The sequence below is a fragment of the Papio anubis genome, chromosome 12 (assembly GCF_008728515.1).
Source record: "Papio anubis isolate 15944 chromosome 12, Panubis1.0, whole genome shotgun sequence".
NCBI lineage: Eukaryota > Metazoa > Chordata > Mammalia > Primates > Cercopithecidae > Papio > Papio anubis.
The window spans coordinates 66,724,771-66,741,577 of NC_044987.1; the positions used below are offsets into that span (position 1 = coordinate 66,724,771).

At 43.5% G+C, this 16,807-nt stretch overlaps 1 protein-coding gene across 2 annotated transcripts in view; it reads left to right on the forward strand.

Moving 5' to 3' along the window:
• Positions 1-16,807, forward strand: part of SYT9 (synaptotagmin 9) — a 238,083-nt gene that overhangs the window by 188,955 nt on the left and 32,321 nt on the right. Inside the window, exons 5-6 of one of the 2 annotated variants that reach the window (XM_021926136.2) lie at positions 437-608; positions 2,988-3,101. In XM_021926136.2, coding sequence (XP_021781828.1) covers positions 437-608; positions 2,988-2,997 — 182 coding nt within the window. In that variant the 3' untranslated portion in view covers positions 2,998-3,101. Of the gene's footprint in view, positions 1-436; positions 609-2,982; positions 3,113-16,807 lie in introns of those variants that run through there. The other variant, XM_017948677.3, reaches the window with a different exon arrangement.

Sequence of the window (16,807 nt, forward strand, 5' to 3'; positions counted from 1 at the left end):
AGGAATTCAGAAATTAAAAGAGTCTAGGAATTCCCTTTCTTAAAATCCTGAAAATATTCCCTGAGGTGGCTCAGAGTTGGGGAGCCTGTTTTCAGCCTTGGAAATGCCGGTGCATTTCTCTTCCTATCCTGGCCAGGCCAGTCTTGAGTTCTAGCTGGAATGTCTCCTAATTCCATAACAGATGTTTTCAAACTATTTTTAAATTTCACAAATTTTCAGGAGATGGTATCCTGTGCTTTATCTTGAATTAGTGACTTAATTATCCTCACTCTAGTTGCTCCCCAGATATCATATTAATGACAGTCCTCCAACTCCAGTCCACAGGCAGGTAAAGGAATTCGACATACCATAGTTCATGAAAACCCACAGTGATATAACTGCCCACCTAAATCTACACTAATCCTCACAGTACTCCTGCTTCTCATGGTCTGTCCAGATCCCTATGTGAAAGTCTCACTGATGTGTGATGGCAGACGACTGAAGAAGAGGAAAACATCCACCAAGAGGAACACCTTGAATCCTGTTTACAACGAAGCCATAGTCTTTGATGTCCCTCCCGAGAACATTGACCAAATCCACTTGTCCATAGCAGTCATGGACTATGACCGGTGAGATACCTGGAACTCTTTTCCAGTGCAAGTTCAGTGCGTCCAGGGCTGGGAGGGCAGAGGGGGAGCAGCAGCCACAGATTCTTAGCTGGTGTTCCAGGCTGCAGGAAATGAGTCAACTAGCAGTGCATGGGAAGCACATTGACAGGAGTCACCTCTAAACCATGCTGTAGAGTCAGACTACCAAAGTGTCTCTCAGCACTCCCATTCTTTTCTGCCCCTTTCTCATTTTTTTTCCTCTTCCTCCATCCTCTCCCAACCTCCACCTCTTCCCCTTTTCATCTTTGCATAACTCCTAGAATCTCAGCTTGAAGAACTGTGGCCCCACAGGTTTTATCTTCTGTCAGGCAGTCCTCACTGCCCTTCGTTGGAAAGATTCCACTGAAAATGGCAGAATGATTACTTTAGCCAGACCATCAACATTTCTAAATACACAACTTCAATCTTTTTCCTTCTCGCAAGTATTTAATAAAGATTGTTTCCTTCCACTTAAGTCTGAAAGCAAACACAAAAATGTTCTCCTGAAAATGCTAGAATCAGTATGGATGACAAGGTACATTAAAATGTATAAGATGCTCGACTTTTTAATTAATACAGCACAGAAGAGATATTTATAGCCTGCATTGTAGCCAATTGTGTATTTAAAGGACAGATTTGAAAATCAGTCATTTTAATATGCAAAGGAAGTACCAACAGGGAATTATACATGTTAAACCAGTCATTAGACTGAAATGCAAAGTCTCTCTTTAATTGGAAACCTCCCACATGGTCTGGGCACATTATTTAAAAAAAATTATTCTGACTTCTAATATTATTTGTGACTAAGGATTTTCCCACATACCTCTGAAATATCAGGAAGGCAGCTTCAGTGACCTGCACACTCTTTCCAGCAGATGCCTGCGTGAAGCATGACAGTCTTCCAACCCAAGGAGCACGTGGATTGGCTCAGCTGCCCATGAGTGTGACAACCCATGCTGAGCAGTAGACCTTGTCCCATCTCCTGTGGGCAAGAAACAACACCAATAGTGTCAGGCCCCAGTAGGGGACATTGCCCACCAACCGTGGAAGCCTAGGCCAGCAATTTTTAAGCTATTGCCAAGTTTCCTGCATGGACAAATCTGATTATGTGAGCTCTGCCTTAATTTAATTCTCAGTAAACTCATGAATCTGGCCTGGAAAAATTCATGGCAGAATTCATGGGGCTTCTGCATGCATTTGATTTTAATGAGCAGAGACTCAAATATCCTTCACATGACCTCCCCACCCTCATCTTACCTTTATGCTCCATTACACAAATAGGAGAAAAATCACTCGTCTTTGCAGGAGGGAAAAAAAAAGAGAAAGTATGTGAGTTTGGATCCTATAGAGTTAAAGAATTGGCCATATCAGTCCAGATATACCAGGGACTTTTTAAAAAACTGCTAGGGAAAACAAAAATGGCTCAAGGCAGAGACCTACCTAGGGAAAGTTTCAGAAATATTAGCCTTGGCCGGGCACGGTGGCTCACACCTGTAATCCCAGCACTTTGGGAGGCCGAGGCAGGTGGATCATTTGAAGTTAGGAGTTCGAGACCAGTCTGGCCAACATGGTGAAACCCTGTCTCAACTAAAAAATGCAAAAATTGGCCAGGCATAGTGGCATGAACCTGTAATCCCAGCTACTTGGAAGCTGAGGCAGGAAAATTGCTTGAACCCAGGAGCTGGAGGTTGCAGTGAGCCGAGATCACGCCACTGCACTCCAGCCTGGGCAACAGAGCGAGACTCTATTTCAAAAAAAAAAAAAAAAAAGGAAATATTAGCCTCCAGGTCAAAGGAGCTATGTATCTTTCTATAGTTGGGAAACTAAGTGGGCCAAAGAGGCTGAACTTGGAAGAAAAGAGGGATGAGTATAAGACAATAACAGTCTTCTCTAAAGAGAGGGAGCAGGAAGATCTATGAGCTTCCTTCACTTACTCTACTTTGTGGGCTCAAGACCCATGGCTGCCAGACACAAAACTGCTCCCTCACCCATGCTTGGTTGCCTCTTGTGGGAGTTAGAGCAGCCATTATTGCAAGAAACTCTTTTCAGATGGCTTCCTCTTTATTATGTGGAGGCCAGCCTAGATCCAGAACAAGAGGTGGCATCCTTAGCACAAATCATGGGGTTCTTCGAACAAGGTTCTTGGAAACAAGTTGACCCATGTCAGTGTTAGGACAGCCAGGGTATATGTTATATCCCAAGTTCTATTGGCCATGATGCTTAGCCTGCAGTTTTAAGTGAGGAAATGAAAAAAAAAAAAAACCCCGTCCCCAATTCCTTCATCAGTTTAATTGAGTAGCTGTTGATCTTACATACCAAAATTTTAAGAAAAAACTATTGTGGGCCATTTTCACAGTGTAGGTCACAATGAGATCATCGGCGTGTGTCAAGTAGGCAACGAGGCTGAGAGGCTGGGCAGAGACCACTGGAGTGAAATGTTGTCATATCCTCGGAAGCCCATTGCACACTGGCATTCCCTGGTGGAGGTAAGACCCTAATCCACATGCTCCACTTTACATAAGAGTAAATGCTTTAGTATTGAAATGCAGGAGCTGCCAAACATGTGAGTGCACCAGGATGGATGTCATAGACAGGTTTTCCTGGTTACATTTCCTGGGGCTGCTGGGACTTGCATTCAATTTGAGGCTGAATCTGTGCTTCCCACCAGTCTGGTGGGTTTTGAATATTGATGAGAGATCATCCCTCATTTTGATTGTGTTTTTAAAAGATCAAGATTCTGTACTTCTGTGTTAAGGCTTTGGGTTGGTACTTGGAGGGCATCTGCAAGGTGTGGGTGAGTGTGGACTTTCAGGCCTTCAAACAGTGACTTGAGACTGACTTTGGAAAAAACATGAGGCCTTGATTCTAAGACCAGCTCTGGCACCAACCTGTGATTCAAGCTGGTTAGTATCAGGTTCAACTGCATATAATAAAAACCAAAACAACGAATTATAAATTAAAAACAAATGAAATGAGAATTTATGTCTCTCTCTTATATACAAAAAAGTCTAGAGGAAGGCAGTCTGGGATATCTTAGCAGCTCCATGTTCAACAAGAGACCTAGACTTCTATCTTTCTGCTTCACTGTCCCAGTGTGGCTTTGTTCCTTGAAGTACCCTCATTATACGATATGGCTGCTAAGCTCCAACCACTGCATATTTTCTAGGCCACAAAAATGTGCAAAAGGGGAAGAGCCGAAAGGGCACGCATTCCCTTTTTAAGGATTCTCTTTGAATTCTCATGCAACACTGCTACTTACATTTAGTTTAGTCACAAAACTTAGTCACGTGGACATGTCAAATTGCAGGGAATAGTTAGAAGTGTAATCTTTTTGTTGGGTGTCAATGTGTCCAACTAAAAACGAGGGTTCTGTTTGTATAGAATAAGAGGAGAGTGAAAACCTGAAGGCAATTGGCCATCATTCTGCCACTCACATCGTCATTCATTCACTCCCTCCCCCTTTACTTCTCATTCACTCTTCCCCCACTTATCTTTGCTCATTGATTCACTCTCTTATTTATTCACTAACTCGTTCTCTCAAAAATAATTTGCAGTCCCTAAGTAACATTTCTGAGGGTCAAATGCTATAATAGCTACAGAGAATACAGATGAGAATAAGAAACAGTCCTTTCACTTGTAGAACTTACAGACTGTAAAATAAACAAAAGATGACATGTAAACTAATCACTGAGAGACACAAATGTAAGCATTTCCATCCATATAAAGTGCTACAAAAGTGCAAAGGAGAGAGACGTTTATTGTGCTTAGAGGAGACTGTGAAGCATCTCTCCTTCATGCTCTCAATAAGTAAAGAGAACTGAGCCTCCGGGAATTGGAAAACCAGGAAGGCAGTAGCAGTTATTTACTGAGGACACATGGGTTCCAGGCAGAGAACTTTCCACTGTTCTCCTGGTGCAGGCAGCTCCATTCCATGCAAAGCCATCTGAAAGGCCAAGACTAGAGCCTCACCCAGTGTGGGCCCCCCTGCCATTGATAGTCAGGTGAGTCTGGTTGAAGTGAACACAGGGCAGTTGTGGAGAGACAGAGAGGCCCCAAACCCAGACAGGGGAACCAAGGGACATCTTTGTTGGAGGTGGTGCAGGAAGGAGAAGGGCAAGACAGGGTTTATGGATTCTAACTATCAGGGCACCCAGATGTATTCAAGAAGAGCCTAAGGCCCCCTAATTTGCAGGTTCCTAAGGATAGTTCTGCCCCTGGGCCATAGGAGCAAAAATCATTCTTTTCTAGACTCAAAATTAATCCCTAAGGGAGACCCACAGGATCTATGAGCTACTTGAGAAGGAGCTGGGGACTGATGTCCACTGAACTATACCTCACTTCTTCAGCTCCTGGTGGAATTCTCAAAGGAGTCCATCTGCGGGCTTATTAAATTTTGGGGGCCTGTCACTAGCAGTGGCATTTAGAAGAGTTGTAATAGACTTTTTGCACCCTTATGAGCCATTGCTGATTTTAATTCTTATTTGTAATTAGTAGTATCAGAGAGTATTAAAGTTCTGTGCGTCTCAGGAAACAGGAAATGAGAAAGGAGTAAGGATGAGGCGTGTGGTGTAGGGCTGAGAGATGAGCCCTGATTCGTGCACCAGCAGTTTTTTTTTTTTGGTGACCTAGGCAGGGGAGTAGCCCTGGGCAGAGTGTTGCACATGGGCCCCTGAGTGGCAGTATATGCATGTGTTACACAAAGGAGAGTGCAGGGAGCAGGCCTTGGAGGCCTTTTCCTTCATGGCTGAGAAAAAGTGTGGTATAAATTCATTCACCTGAGAGATATTCCTTAAACCCCAAACACTCAGCTTTTTGGAAATCTGTGCTCCACAGTTATGTAACTGAAAAGTAAATGCCGTCAGGGTTAAACCACTGAAACTTAGAAGTCATTTGTTACAGCGGCTAAAATTACTTTGGCCAGTACAATGGTCATTTCTCCTTAGTTACAGCAGAAATAAGGAAATGAAATGCCTGCACGGCTTATATGAAGGACAAACCTTCATATAAGCAGAGGGAGGGCAAACCTTCATGTAAGCAGAGGCAGAGGGAGGCTGCCTCTTCCCTGTTGCTTCCTGTGTCTTTGAAGTACACGTCCGGGACTCCAGATCCATCCTGAGAGAGGAAGTGATGCTTTTTCTTTTAAAAATGAACGTTGAGCTCGCAGAATTGGGGCAATGGTACCAGATGAGATGAAAAACAGTATTGGAGAGGTTGGCCATACTTCGTTAGCAGCTGTAAGGATGGAGGAGGCAATAGGCAGAGTGGCCAGAAACATTCACTTTGGAGTTGGAAGGGCCTACATTCAAATTGCTGTCCTTCCACTCACTAGATGTTTGTTTTTCGCCTTCTGAACCTCAGTGTTCACATCTGTAAAGTGGCCATAACATTTCCTGTCTCACAAGAGGGATGGTGAGGATTAAACAATCTATTGATATGAAATGCAGCATTGTAGCTGATGTATATATAGTAAACACTCAGTAAAGCTTTCAGTTACAGTTGTTATTATATATGCCCCAGATTCTGAGGGGCTGCTGTGTGTCCTTATGGGACTATGTCCTATGAAGAAATATCATCCATGTGTGTCATGGAGAATAAGAGAAAGGCCAGGAATCCACCACTCCTGCACCCCAGTGAGCCATCATCTCAGATTGGAGGAAGGGGTCATCCAGTACTTGGCTAAACCAGATGTACATATTTAAGTTTTGTTTCTTTTCCTCTTTTTCTTGGTCTTAAAGACAAGCTGCTGTTATGCTCTCTAAGAACCTTTTAAATGTCTGCTTTAAAACAAAAACCAGCAATTAAATCTCAGTGCTCATGATAACAGAGTATGTGAGGGTGCACTCATGAGCATGTGTGTATAGAAGACAGAGAGAGAGGGAGAGAGAACAAAGATGGGGGCACTGGGATTTAGCATGGAGGGAGGCTGGCCTCACAGAAGCTCTTCACTGCTGAGGAATTGGTTAGGTCTAAACTCTGCGCCCTGCAGAGATCTGGCAGCCTGCTCAAGGTTTGTGTCCAATACACCCTGACCTTGCCAGGGCAGGTGGCAGATGGAATCTTCAAAGCCAGTGAGTTCAAAAATCCGTTTCTCTCACAGGGATTCTGGATGACTTCACTGCACACTCAAAGGTCAGCCAGTAGGGCTCCCTTTACTCCCCATGATGTCAAAGGTTTGGAAAGCTGTGAAAACTCCCCCGAGCAGACTGCCTGGGGTTTAGGGATCAGAGCGCCCCCTTCATAGGGCCTCAGATGACAGAGCTCTAAGAGCTCCCTTCGCTCAGCACCCTTGTCCACCAATTCAAGAGAAGATGGTGTTGGCCTGGCCATATCGCAACACCTTTCCTACCCTCCTATATGTCAAGATGACCAACATCATGAGCCTCGTGGAGAATAACAGGACATAGTTCCAAGTTTTCATCGCTTCCCTGTGTAGTGCCATGTAACATCTGTTGTATGAATAAGTACTAATCTTGGTTTGGTGGGAAGAACAGACACAGATACTATCTGGTTAAATGAAATTTCACTTTTCTAAAAGACAGAAGAAAGAGATCCAACCAGAATATGTAGTCAAGATCAGCAATATTATCCTAATAGGCATAGGTGTAAGATTCCAAACACCAAAGTTCTATTCAAGGCGTGGCCCATTTTGGATGTCTGCCTCACTCCAAGCTCAGCCTTTGTACATACACATACATACAGCTACAAAATTCTGCATGTCTGACTGTCTGCTGGGACCAGCTCATTGAGAGTCCTGGCCCTCTTCAACTCAGGACTACATAATGCCAAGCATAACCAGAGGGCAGTTATGGTACAATATGCCCAGACATAAACAGAGCCCTCATTTGTCACCCTCAGCATCCAGAAGGGTATAAACATAGAGTCAAAGGACTACAGCAACTGTCAGTTTTACCCAGACTTGTCTTGGAGTTACACAAGTAGCCCCTGTAAACCATGTCTAGATATTATCTATCAATTGTCCAGCAGGGCCTATCTGGAGTCTTGGAGGTCCACATATTCCCAGGAGAATGTATCTGATTGCCCAAGATTTGATTAGGTGTCCATCCTGGTGCAATTTGCTGCGGGTCTGGAGTCATGAAAATGTGACCTGGTACCCACCTCAGCAGGAGTTTTGGGAGTAGACTTCTTGAGAAGAGTCCTCACAGGACAGGGAAATTGTCTAAAATGAATGTGAATGACTGCCTCCCAAAGGAATTTAAAGTGAGAGGCTTTAGCACTATGGCCAAATTGTTATTCACAACAGATTTAGGAAAGGAGTAACTCACCAGGAAAGATGGGAGTGGGGAGAGGATGGGATGACTGGGAAAAGCCACGTAGGAAATCAGGCTCCCATCAAGGGGATTTGGTTGTGTTGCAGGGCTTGGGTCTTGTTGAGAACCAGACTAGCAGGGAAGAAGACTGAGACATGAAAAAAAGAAAAGCATGGACTGAAACATACAATGGGGAAAATCCTAGAAAGTGCTGCTACTCAGCAAGCATTAAGGCACCCAAGACTGCAGGTCTTTGGAAACACCTGAATTCCAGACCCCTTTCAGTTGGTGTGGAACCAAGGCTGGCAATTCCATGCATTGCCCTCTGAAGGAGTGGCTTATGGGCTAGGTAAATAAACACAGCAAAAGCCTAATATGTGTATTAGGGGATGGCAAAAGAGAAGTGAGCAGTCAGGACATGGAGGGCTACATGCTGCTGCAGCATCTTGCCCATATTATGAGGTGCTCCCCCCATATAGTCCAGCATCATGATGTCTTAGTGTCTCTGAGAACAAAATTTTTGTTATGAATGAAAATAGAAAAAACAAGAAACATTTAAATCACATTAAAATAGGGCAAGAAAACATAAATTTCTTTATTATCTAAAAGGATACATACCATCTTGGTAAGAAACAGTAAGGGGAAAATGAACTTTATCTTGCTAATTAGTAGTTCTTAGTCTTTTCCAGGTTATGTCAGTCTCTTTGGGTTAATTATTTTCTCTTCTTCCTGGGGGTCTCCTCTCTCCTTCCTCCCTCCCAGCTAGGTATAGGGAAGTACGAAGGCTACCTTATGGCATTGACCGGCACTGTGCATATTGTTCTGCTTGTCTTTGGGCATCAGACTTCATCATCACTGCCTCTGCTGCTGAGGATCTTGGCTGGTGTAACTGTGGGCTATTGTCTCAGCATAGAAAATTGGCCATCTTGAGGCTGATGAGGCCCCACATCAGCTATTGAAGTCCCTGTGGATCCCCGGGGGTGGGTAGCACCTCCCACTCAATGCTTGGCCTGGGAGCTTTTCTTTGCAGCCCTTAATACAGAGTCATTCCCCACTTGGTGGAATTCCCTGAAATTCTAACAACCAATACTCTCACACCCTTCAGGCATTTGGGCACACAAGGGAGCCACAGGAGACTCAGTGCCATCACAGGCATCCTGTTCATGCCTATAAAGTTACATGGTCATTTCTACATTGTTCCTCTAGCCTGTGTTGACCCAAGGGTCAAGTTTGCCTTCAGCTTCCCCCTCAATCCATCTGAACGTGGGGTTTCAAGCCTGAATGGTAAAGCCAGAACCTCTCCTCCTCACTTCTCTGTATCTCTTCTGCCAAAGACTCTCTGCTTCGTCTTCCTATCTGGTGGAAACACTATATATCCTAGCATGATTTCTCTCTACCTATGACTCATGCTCAGACCTCCAAGGTTTCCTCTCAACATGTAAGGAAACATTTGGAATTTGGATCCCATTTTTCTCAACAAGGCCTGGCTTTAAGATAAAGTTACATGGTCATTTCTACATGTAACATGAAATAAGATACTTATTTCATAGGGGACTAGCTGATCATTTGCCTTGAGTTATCAGCCCTCAGCTTCCTATAATATATGGCATGTATTCAATGCATGGGACAACATGATTTACAGACAATAAGAACATTATTTCTGTTACATAGGTATTGAATTAGCATTTGGTGAATAAATGAAAAAAAAAGAATGAATGTGATATATATAAAATGAATTGGGTTCCCTTCATTCTAAATTTCCAGAATTCTCCATGCAGTGGAGTACACAGTAGAAGGTAGAAGTCAGTTCAGACAAGGTGTAAAAAGGTATTGAGAATGGATTTGTATTAGGCTGTTCAAATGGAGATGGCCCTTATTAAGCTCCAAGTTTTAATTACCTTTTCTCTATTTAGGAGAAGAACATGAAAAGGGATCATTTCCTCCCTTGGTTCCAGTGAACTGCCACATAATGACAATGGCTTTGCATTTTTGAATAATGAGAAATATTCAGAACTGAGGCCCCTTAGCGAATCATGAGGGTCCCCCTGTACTTGATGTGGGCAGCCAAGTCCTAGAGCACTCAATATCTCCTTTCATAAGAGAGAAGAAACACACAGAGATCCCAATGGTGAATGGCGGACTGCTGTCCCCTGAGTGAAAACTGATCAGGAGGTGACAAGGACTTTAACCCACAAGTTGACCTTTCTCACTAGGAATATATTTTAGCAGCAGTTTTATACAAGGTAATTCTTTGCCCCACCTACCCGTGAAGATAAAGAAGAGAAAAATAATAGGACTGGGGTATTTTTTGACAAAATGAAGAAATTATTCTTCAGATTTTGTTGTAAAATTAAATTATTTTGAATGGTGAGATTTAGCGTGCCAGCATGCATAAACACCTGCAGGGCCGCTGAAGCAAAACTGATTGCCAAGAACATAAAAATGTACTGCAAGTTTGGGATCTGAAAAACGTTAACAGACCTGTTAGAATTTGTGTCAATTGCTATAAGTGGCCAGAATGCTGTTTGGACAAGCAGGCAGTGTTAGTATTAGTGGGGCATTGTGTTTCCAGCTGGTAGAGGTTATGGTTAACAAACAAAGCCAGAGTCATTCAGACCTTCCCAAGCAAATCTTCTTTCTTGTATTGAATTATCTGTAGAAAAAAAGAGAGAGAGACAGTAGGCATTTTCTCATCTTTATCAGGGATGGGTGACTTTTGTGACTTTTCTGAAGGTTTGTAGAGATAGTAATCATACAAAACATAGGAGTACTTAGGGTAAACACTAGAAGTATAAAAGATAATGACAATGTGGTAGAAAATAACGTTTCTGCCTGAACAGAAAGTCAACTGCATCTTGACTCTCCTCTCATTCACAGATGACCTTGCTCCAGTAGTCACTGCCTTGGAGCATCCCTGCTGCACACTTGTATAGCTATTAAATAGGAAGGTGAATGACAGTGGGCTTGAGCCATCAGCTGTCTCCATCTCCAGGGATGGCATTCAGAGGTGATTGCTAACGTGATAGGCCAATTCTTTCCCCGCAGATGAAATGAACCAGAATGGTTTATACCACTCTCTGAAAGAAACACACTCCCTCCTCATAGTCTGGTGGGAGGAAGACTATTCCCTCCTGGGGAATGGGGCCTGGGGCAAAGGCGGAGCACCCTGGCAGAGGACATTCAGGAAGACCACTGCTCCTGGATATGAATCTTTCAGAAGATGCACCTGTCAAATGCTGTCTTCCAAACATTACCAGAACAACCTATTGATAAGACAAAGCTGAGTTTGTTGCTTTCCCAGGTAATGGAAGGGGAAGGGCAGAGTCTTATTTATTGAGACTGTGAAGTGTGGTTTAAGGTGGGTCTCTCCATGCGATGAGGGAGATGAAGTGGGGGGATGGGGACCTTGGTTAGGATTGGATCAGTGTCATGATACAATAGCTGAGGTGGAACAGCAAGTTGATGATTTTGAGCCGGGGATTCAAAGAGTCTTGGGGTGTAAACTGTTGATGCTTCCTAAGGAATAGAAATTGGGAAGTCCCATGAGTGAATACTTAAGTTGTAGTAATAAAAGCAGTAGACTAGTACAGCCAAGTTAATGGAGACTCTATGTTGGGATAGGTGGTTTTAGTACTCACACTCCAGCAACAAAAAGCAGAAGGGAACCTCACAAAAGATCCTGCCCAGTCCTGTGGGGACCCATACACCAACAGTGTGAATATTTATTAGTTGCCTCCTCAGCATCAAGCCCCCTTTCTGATGGCCCTGATTTCTGATTAATGATTCTAGGGAGCTTGGCTCCATCCTTGTCTCTGGTGACAGTATGTGTGACTTAGTTCTAGGCTAAACCTGTCAAGCTAACCACAGGGATTACCACTGCATGCACTGATTCAGTCCAACAGTATTATAAAACATTTGGTGTGAATGTTTGGACAAAGATACTCTCTCTTTCTTGTTGGATATAAACAAAGCACTATATACCCTGGGAGCAGCTGTGGCTTCTTTGGATCTCTATAAAAGATCCAGGTTTCGGGAGAAACCAAGCCCATAGATACAAAGAAACCAGACTCTCAGTCATGTGGTTGAGCTCCTGAATCAAACCTCTCCCAAACATAGTGTTACCTCTGGCCTTTATAAGTATGTAAATGTATAAATTCCCTTTGTTGTGTAAGCAGTGATAAGCAGAATTTCTCTTATTTGAAATGAAAAACATCTTATTTAGGATACAGGTGAACACTCACACTGCCCCAGGTGGTGTTCTCTGGGAGTGAAGAGAACCATTCCCAAAGCTGTCGCGAGATCAGCTCTTCTGCCTGGCTCACTGTGGTATGTCCAATACCTAACAAAGTGTGTAGCGACAGTAGACTCCCATTAAAGTTTTCTTAATGGAGCAAATTATTAATGTTCAGATAATTAACTTGTGTGTTAAAGCAAGCATGGCAAAAAGAGGGACACTTGGCTTTCAATGACATACAAATATTAAATAAGGTTAAGAAAAAAACTGCTTTCCTTTTGTATTTATATGTTGTTCCAATTCTACATGGAGTCTCAGGGCCTGTGGGAAGCTCTTCATTTTATAATCACTCCCTTGAGCTGATAAAGGCACAGTTCCTCAGGAGTGAAGATTAGTCACATAGCTGACCTTTCCCTTCAATGTCTTATGTGATGTACTGCAATTCATTTGTTTAGAAAAAAAATGAAAATCTATACTCTTAACAACAATAATTTTAGCAATTGTAGTATTATTTTTATTTCTACATTATCTATTTTTATTATTATAAAGTCTTCAGTCAGTAGTGGTAGACATATATTTTTTCACACCTTAGATAAAATTCAGGACATAAAATGTGATGATATTGATAATCAAAATGCTTGAAATAAAGAAAAGAGGCTTTCTACAAAGCAAGGGGAACTTTATAATTCATTGAGAAATCACACAATGCAATTGTAACTTTTAGGTATATGGTACACTACGGTGAGTTATACTCAAATTATCAGAAACAGAAGCAGTTATGAATAAGGCAGGAAAACAATGGGGTGATTTTTTCCTTCATAGCTCAGGATCTGAATGGTGTGTGCTTAGATGCTTTGCATGTTAATAGTAAGTGTTCATATTAATAAAGTTTACTAGGCCGGGCGCGGTGGCTCAAGCCTGTAATCCCAGCACTTTGGGAGGCCGAGATGGGCGGATCACGAGGTCAGGAGATCGAGACCATCCTGGCTAACACGGTGAAACCCCGTCTCTACTAAAAAATACAAAAATCTAGCTGGGCGAGGTGGCGGGCGCCTGTAGTCCCAGCTACTCGGGAGGCTGAGGCAGGAGAATGGCGTAAACCTGGGAGGCGGAGCTTGCAGTGAGCTGAGATCCCCGGCCACTGCACTCCAGCCTGGGCGACAGAGGGAGACTCCGCCTCAAAAAAAAAAAATAAATAAAATAAATAAAGTTTACTAAAGAGCGGTCATAAAACCAATTAATATAGTTTAAATATTTGTCCCTGCCCAAATCTCATGTTGAATTGTAATCCCCAAAGCTGGAGGTGGGGCCTGATGGGAGGTGTTTGGGTCTTATCCATCATGGCTTGGTGCTGTCCTCTTGATAGTGAGTTCTTGCAAGATCTAGTCATTTAAGTGTGTGGAACCTTCAATCCTGCCTTGCTTTCTGCTCTGCCAAGTGAGATGCTGGCTCTTCCTTTGCCTTCTACCTTGAGTAAAAACTTCCTGAGGCCCCACCAGAAACCAAGCAGATGTCAGTACCATGCTTTCAGTACAGCCTTAAGAACTATAAGCCAATTAAACCTCCTTTCTTTATACATTACCCAGTCCCAGGTATTTCTTTATAGCAATGCAAGAAAAGCAGTACCAGAAGTGAAGTGGGATATTGCAATAAAGATACTTGAAAATGTGGAAGCAGCTTTGGAATTGGGTAATGGACCAAGGCTGGAAGAGTTTGGAGGGCTTACAAGAAGACAGAAAGATGAGAGAAAGTTTGGAACTTCTTAGAGACTGGTTAAATGGTTTGTGACCAATATGCTGATAGTAATAGGGACAGTGAAGTCCAGACTGATGAGACCTCAGGTGGAAATGGGGTCTTATTGGGAACAAGAGCAAGGGTCATCTCTGTTATGCTTTAGCAAAGAACTTGGTTGTGTTGTGTCCCTGCTCTAGGGATTTGTGGGAGTTTGCACATGAGAGTGATGATCTAGAGTATCTGGCAGAAGAAATTTCTAAGCAGGAAAGCATTCCAGATTTGGCTTGGCTGCTTCTGATAGCCTAAGGAATGACTTAAAGTTGGAACTTATATTTAAAGAGGAAGCAGAGTGTAAAAGTTTGGAAAATTTGCAGCCTATCATATGGCAATAAAAGAAAAGGCTTTTCAAGACAGAAATTCAAGCAAGCTGTGGAGCAACCACTTGCTAGAGATACTGGCATAACTAAAAGGGAGTCAGGTGCTAACATCCAAGACAATGGGAAAAAGACCTCAAAGGCATTTCAGAGACCTTGGCGGCAGCCCTGCTCATTACAGGTTCAGAGACCTAAGAGGGATGAATGGTTTTGTGGGCCAGAACCAGGGCCCCACTGCCCTGTGCAGCCTCAGGACACTGCTCCCCCCATCCCTGCTGCTCCAGCTCTAGCCATAACTCAAAGGGGCCCAGATACACCTCCAGCTGCTACTTCAGAGAATGCAAGCCAGAAGCTTGAGCAGCTTCCCTGTGGCATTAAGTCTGCAGATGCTTAACTGTGAGTACAAGAGTGAAGGTTTAGCAGCTTCTGTCTAGATTTCAGAGGATGTATGAGAAAGCCTGAGTGCCCAGGCAGAAGCCTGCTGCAGGGGCTGAGCCCTCCCAGAGAACCTCTACTAGGGCAGTGCCAAGGGAAAATGTGGGATTGGAGGTCTCACGCAGAGTCCCCACAGCGGCAGTGTCTAGGGGAACTATGAGAAGGGGGCCACCATCCCCCAGACCTCAGAATGGTAGATCCACTGACAGCTTGCACCGTGTGCCTGGAAAAGCCACAGGCACTCAACCCCAGCTCATGAGAGCAGCCTTGAGGGAGGAACCCTGCAAAACCACAGGGGCAGAGCTGCCCAAGGCCTTGGGGGCCTACCGTTTGTGCCAGTGTTTCCTGGATATGGGACATAGAGTTGGGGATTATTTTGGAGCTTTAAGATTTAACAACAGTCGGGCATGGTGGCTTATGCCTGTAATCCCAGCACTTTGGGAGGCCAAGGTAGGTGGATCACTTGAGGTCAGAAGTTCGAGACCAGCCTGGACAACATGGTGAAACCCTGTCTCTACTAAAAGTACAAAAATTAGCTGCGTGTGGTGGCAGGTGCCTTCAATCCCAGCTACTTAGGAGGCTGAGGCCGGAGAATCGCTTGAACGCAGGAGGCAGAGGTTGCAGTGAGCTGAGGTTGTGCCATTGTACTCCAGCCTGGGCAACAAGAGTGAGACTCCATCTCAAAAAAAAAAAAAAAAAAAAAGATTTAATGACTGCCCTGCTGGGTTTCAAACTTGCATGGAGCCTCTAGCCCCTTTCTTTTGGCCAATTTCTCCCTTTCGGAATGGGAATGTTTATCCAATGCTTGTACCTCTATTGTATCTTAGAAGTAAATGACCAGATTTTTTATTTTACAGGCTCATATGTAGAAGGCACTTGCCTTGTCTCAGATGAGACTTTGGACTTTGAACTTCTGAATTAATGCTGGAATGACCTAAGACTTTGGAGGATTATTGGGAAGACATGGTTGTATTTTGCAATATGGGAAGAACATAAGATTTGGAAGGGGTTGGAGTGGAATTATATAGTTTAAATATTTGTCCCTGCCCAAATCGCATGTTGAATTGTGAACCCTAATGTTGGAGGTAGGGCCTGGTGAGAGATGTTTGGATAATATCCCTCATGGCTTGGTGCTGTCCTCATGCTAGTGAGTGAGTTCTTGCAAGATCTGGTTTAAAAGTGTGTGGCACCTCCAACCCCCTTGTTCCTGCTCTGCCATTTGCCACACTGGCTCTCCATTTGCCTTCTGCCATAAGTAAAAGCTTTCTGACACCTCTCCAGAAGCCAAGCAGATGTAAGTGCCATGCTTCCTATATAGCCCTCAGAACTGTGAACCAATTAATCCACTTTTCTTTATAAATTATCCAGTCTTGGATTATTTGTTTATAGCAATGTGAGAATGGACTAATATACCAATCAAGAAAGTAAATACCACCCAAAGGGATTAAGATTGACTATAAATTTTAAAATATGAACATTCTGAATTTTTTTTTCCTGTTATTAATGCTTAATGAAGTCCTGGAAATGGGAATGGAGAAGTGGATCCAAATACATCCACATCTGCTTGTGCTTTCTGCTGGGCCTTATCTGCAATCTCTCTCTGCTATGGTCTGAGTGCTTGCATCCTCCCAAAATTCATATGTTGAAACCTAATCCCCAATGTGGTAGTATTAAGAGGTGGGAAACAATTAGGTTATGAGGGCTCTGCCTTCGTGAATGGGATTAGTGCCCTTATAAAAGAGGCCCAAGGAAGCTTGTTTGCCCCTTCTACCATGTAAGGACACAGAATGATGGCCCCATCCATGAGGCAGAGAGCTAGCACTCATCAGACACCAAATCAGCTAGCACCTTATCTTGGACTTTCCAGCCTCAAGGACTGTGAGCAATAAATTTCTGTCATTTATAAATTATCCAGTCTAAGATATTTTGTTACAGTAGCCCAAAAGGACTAAGACATCCCCCTTAATGACTGGAGTCAGAATCACATCAAGAAATAGGGCTGAGTTGGAGCCAGGAACATTTATTCACAAGAGAAAGACAGGAATTGGACTGGCTGAAGAGAGGTCCACAGACTCAGAGACCATCCACCTCAGCTATAGCACAAGGCTCAGTACTGTATTTCCAGTGTTAGGGCTC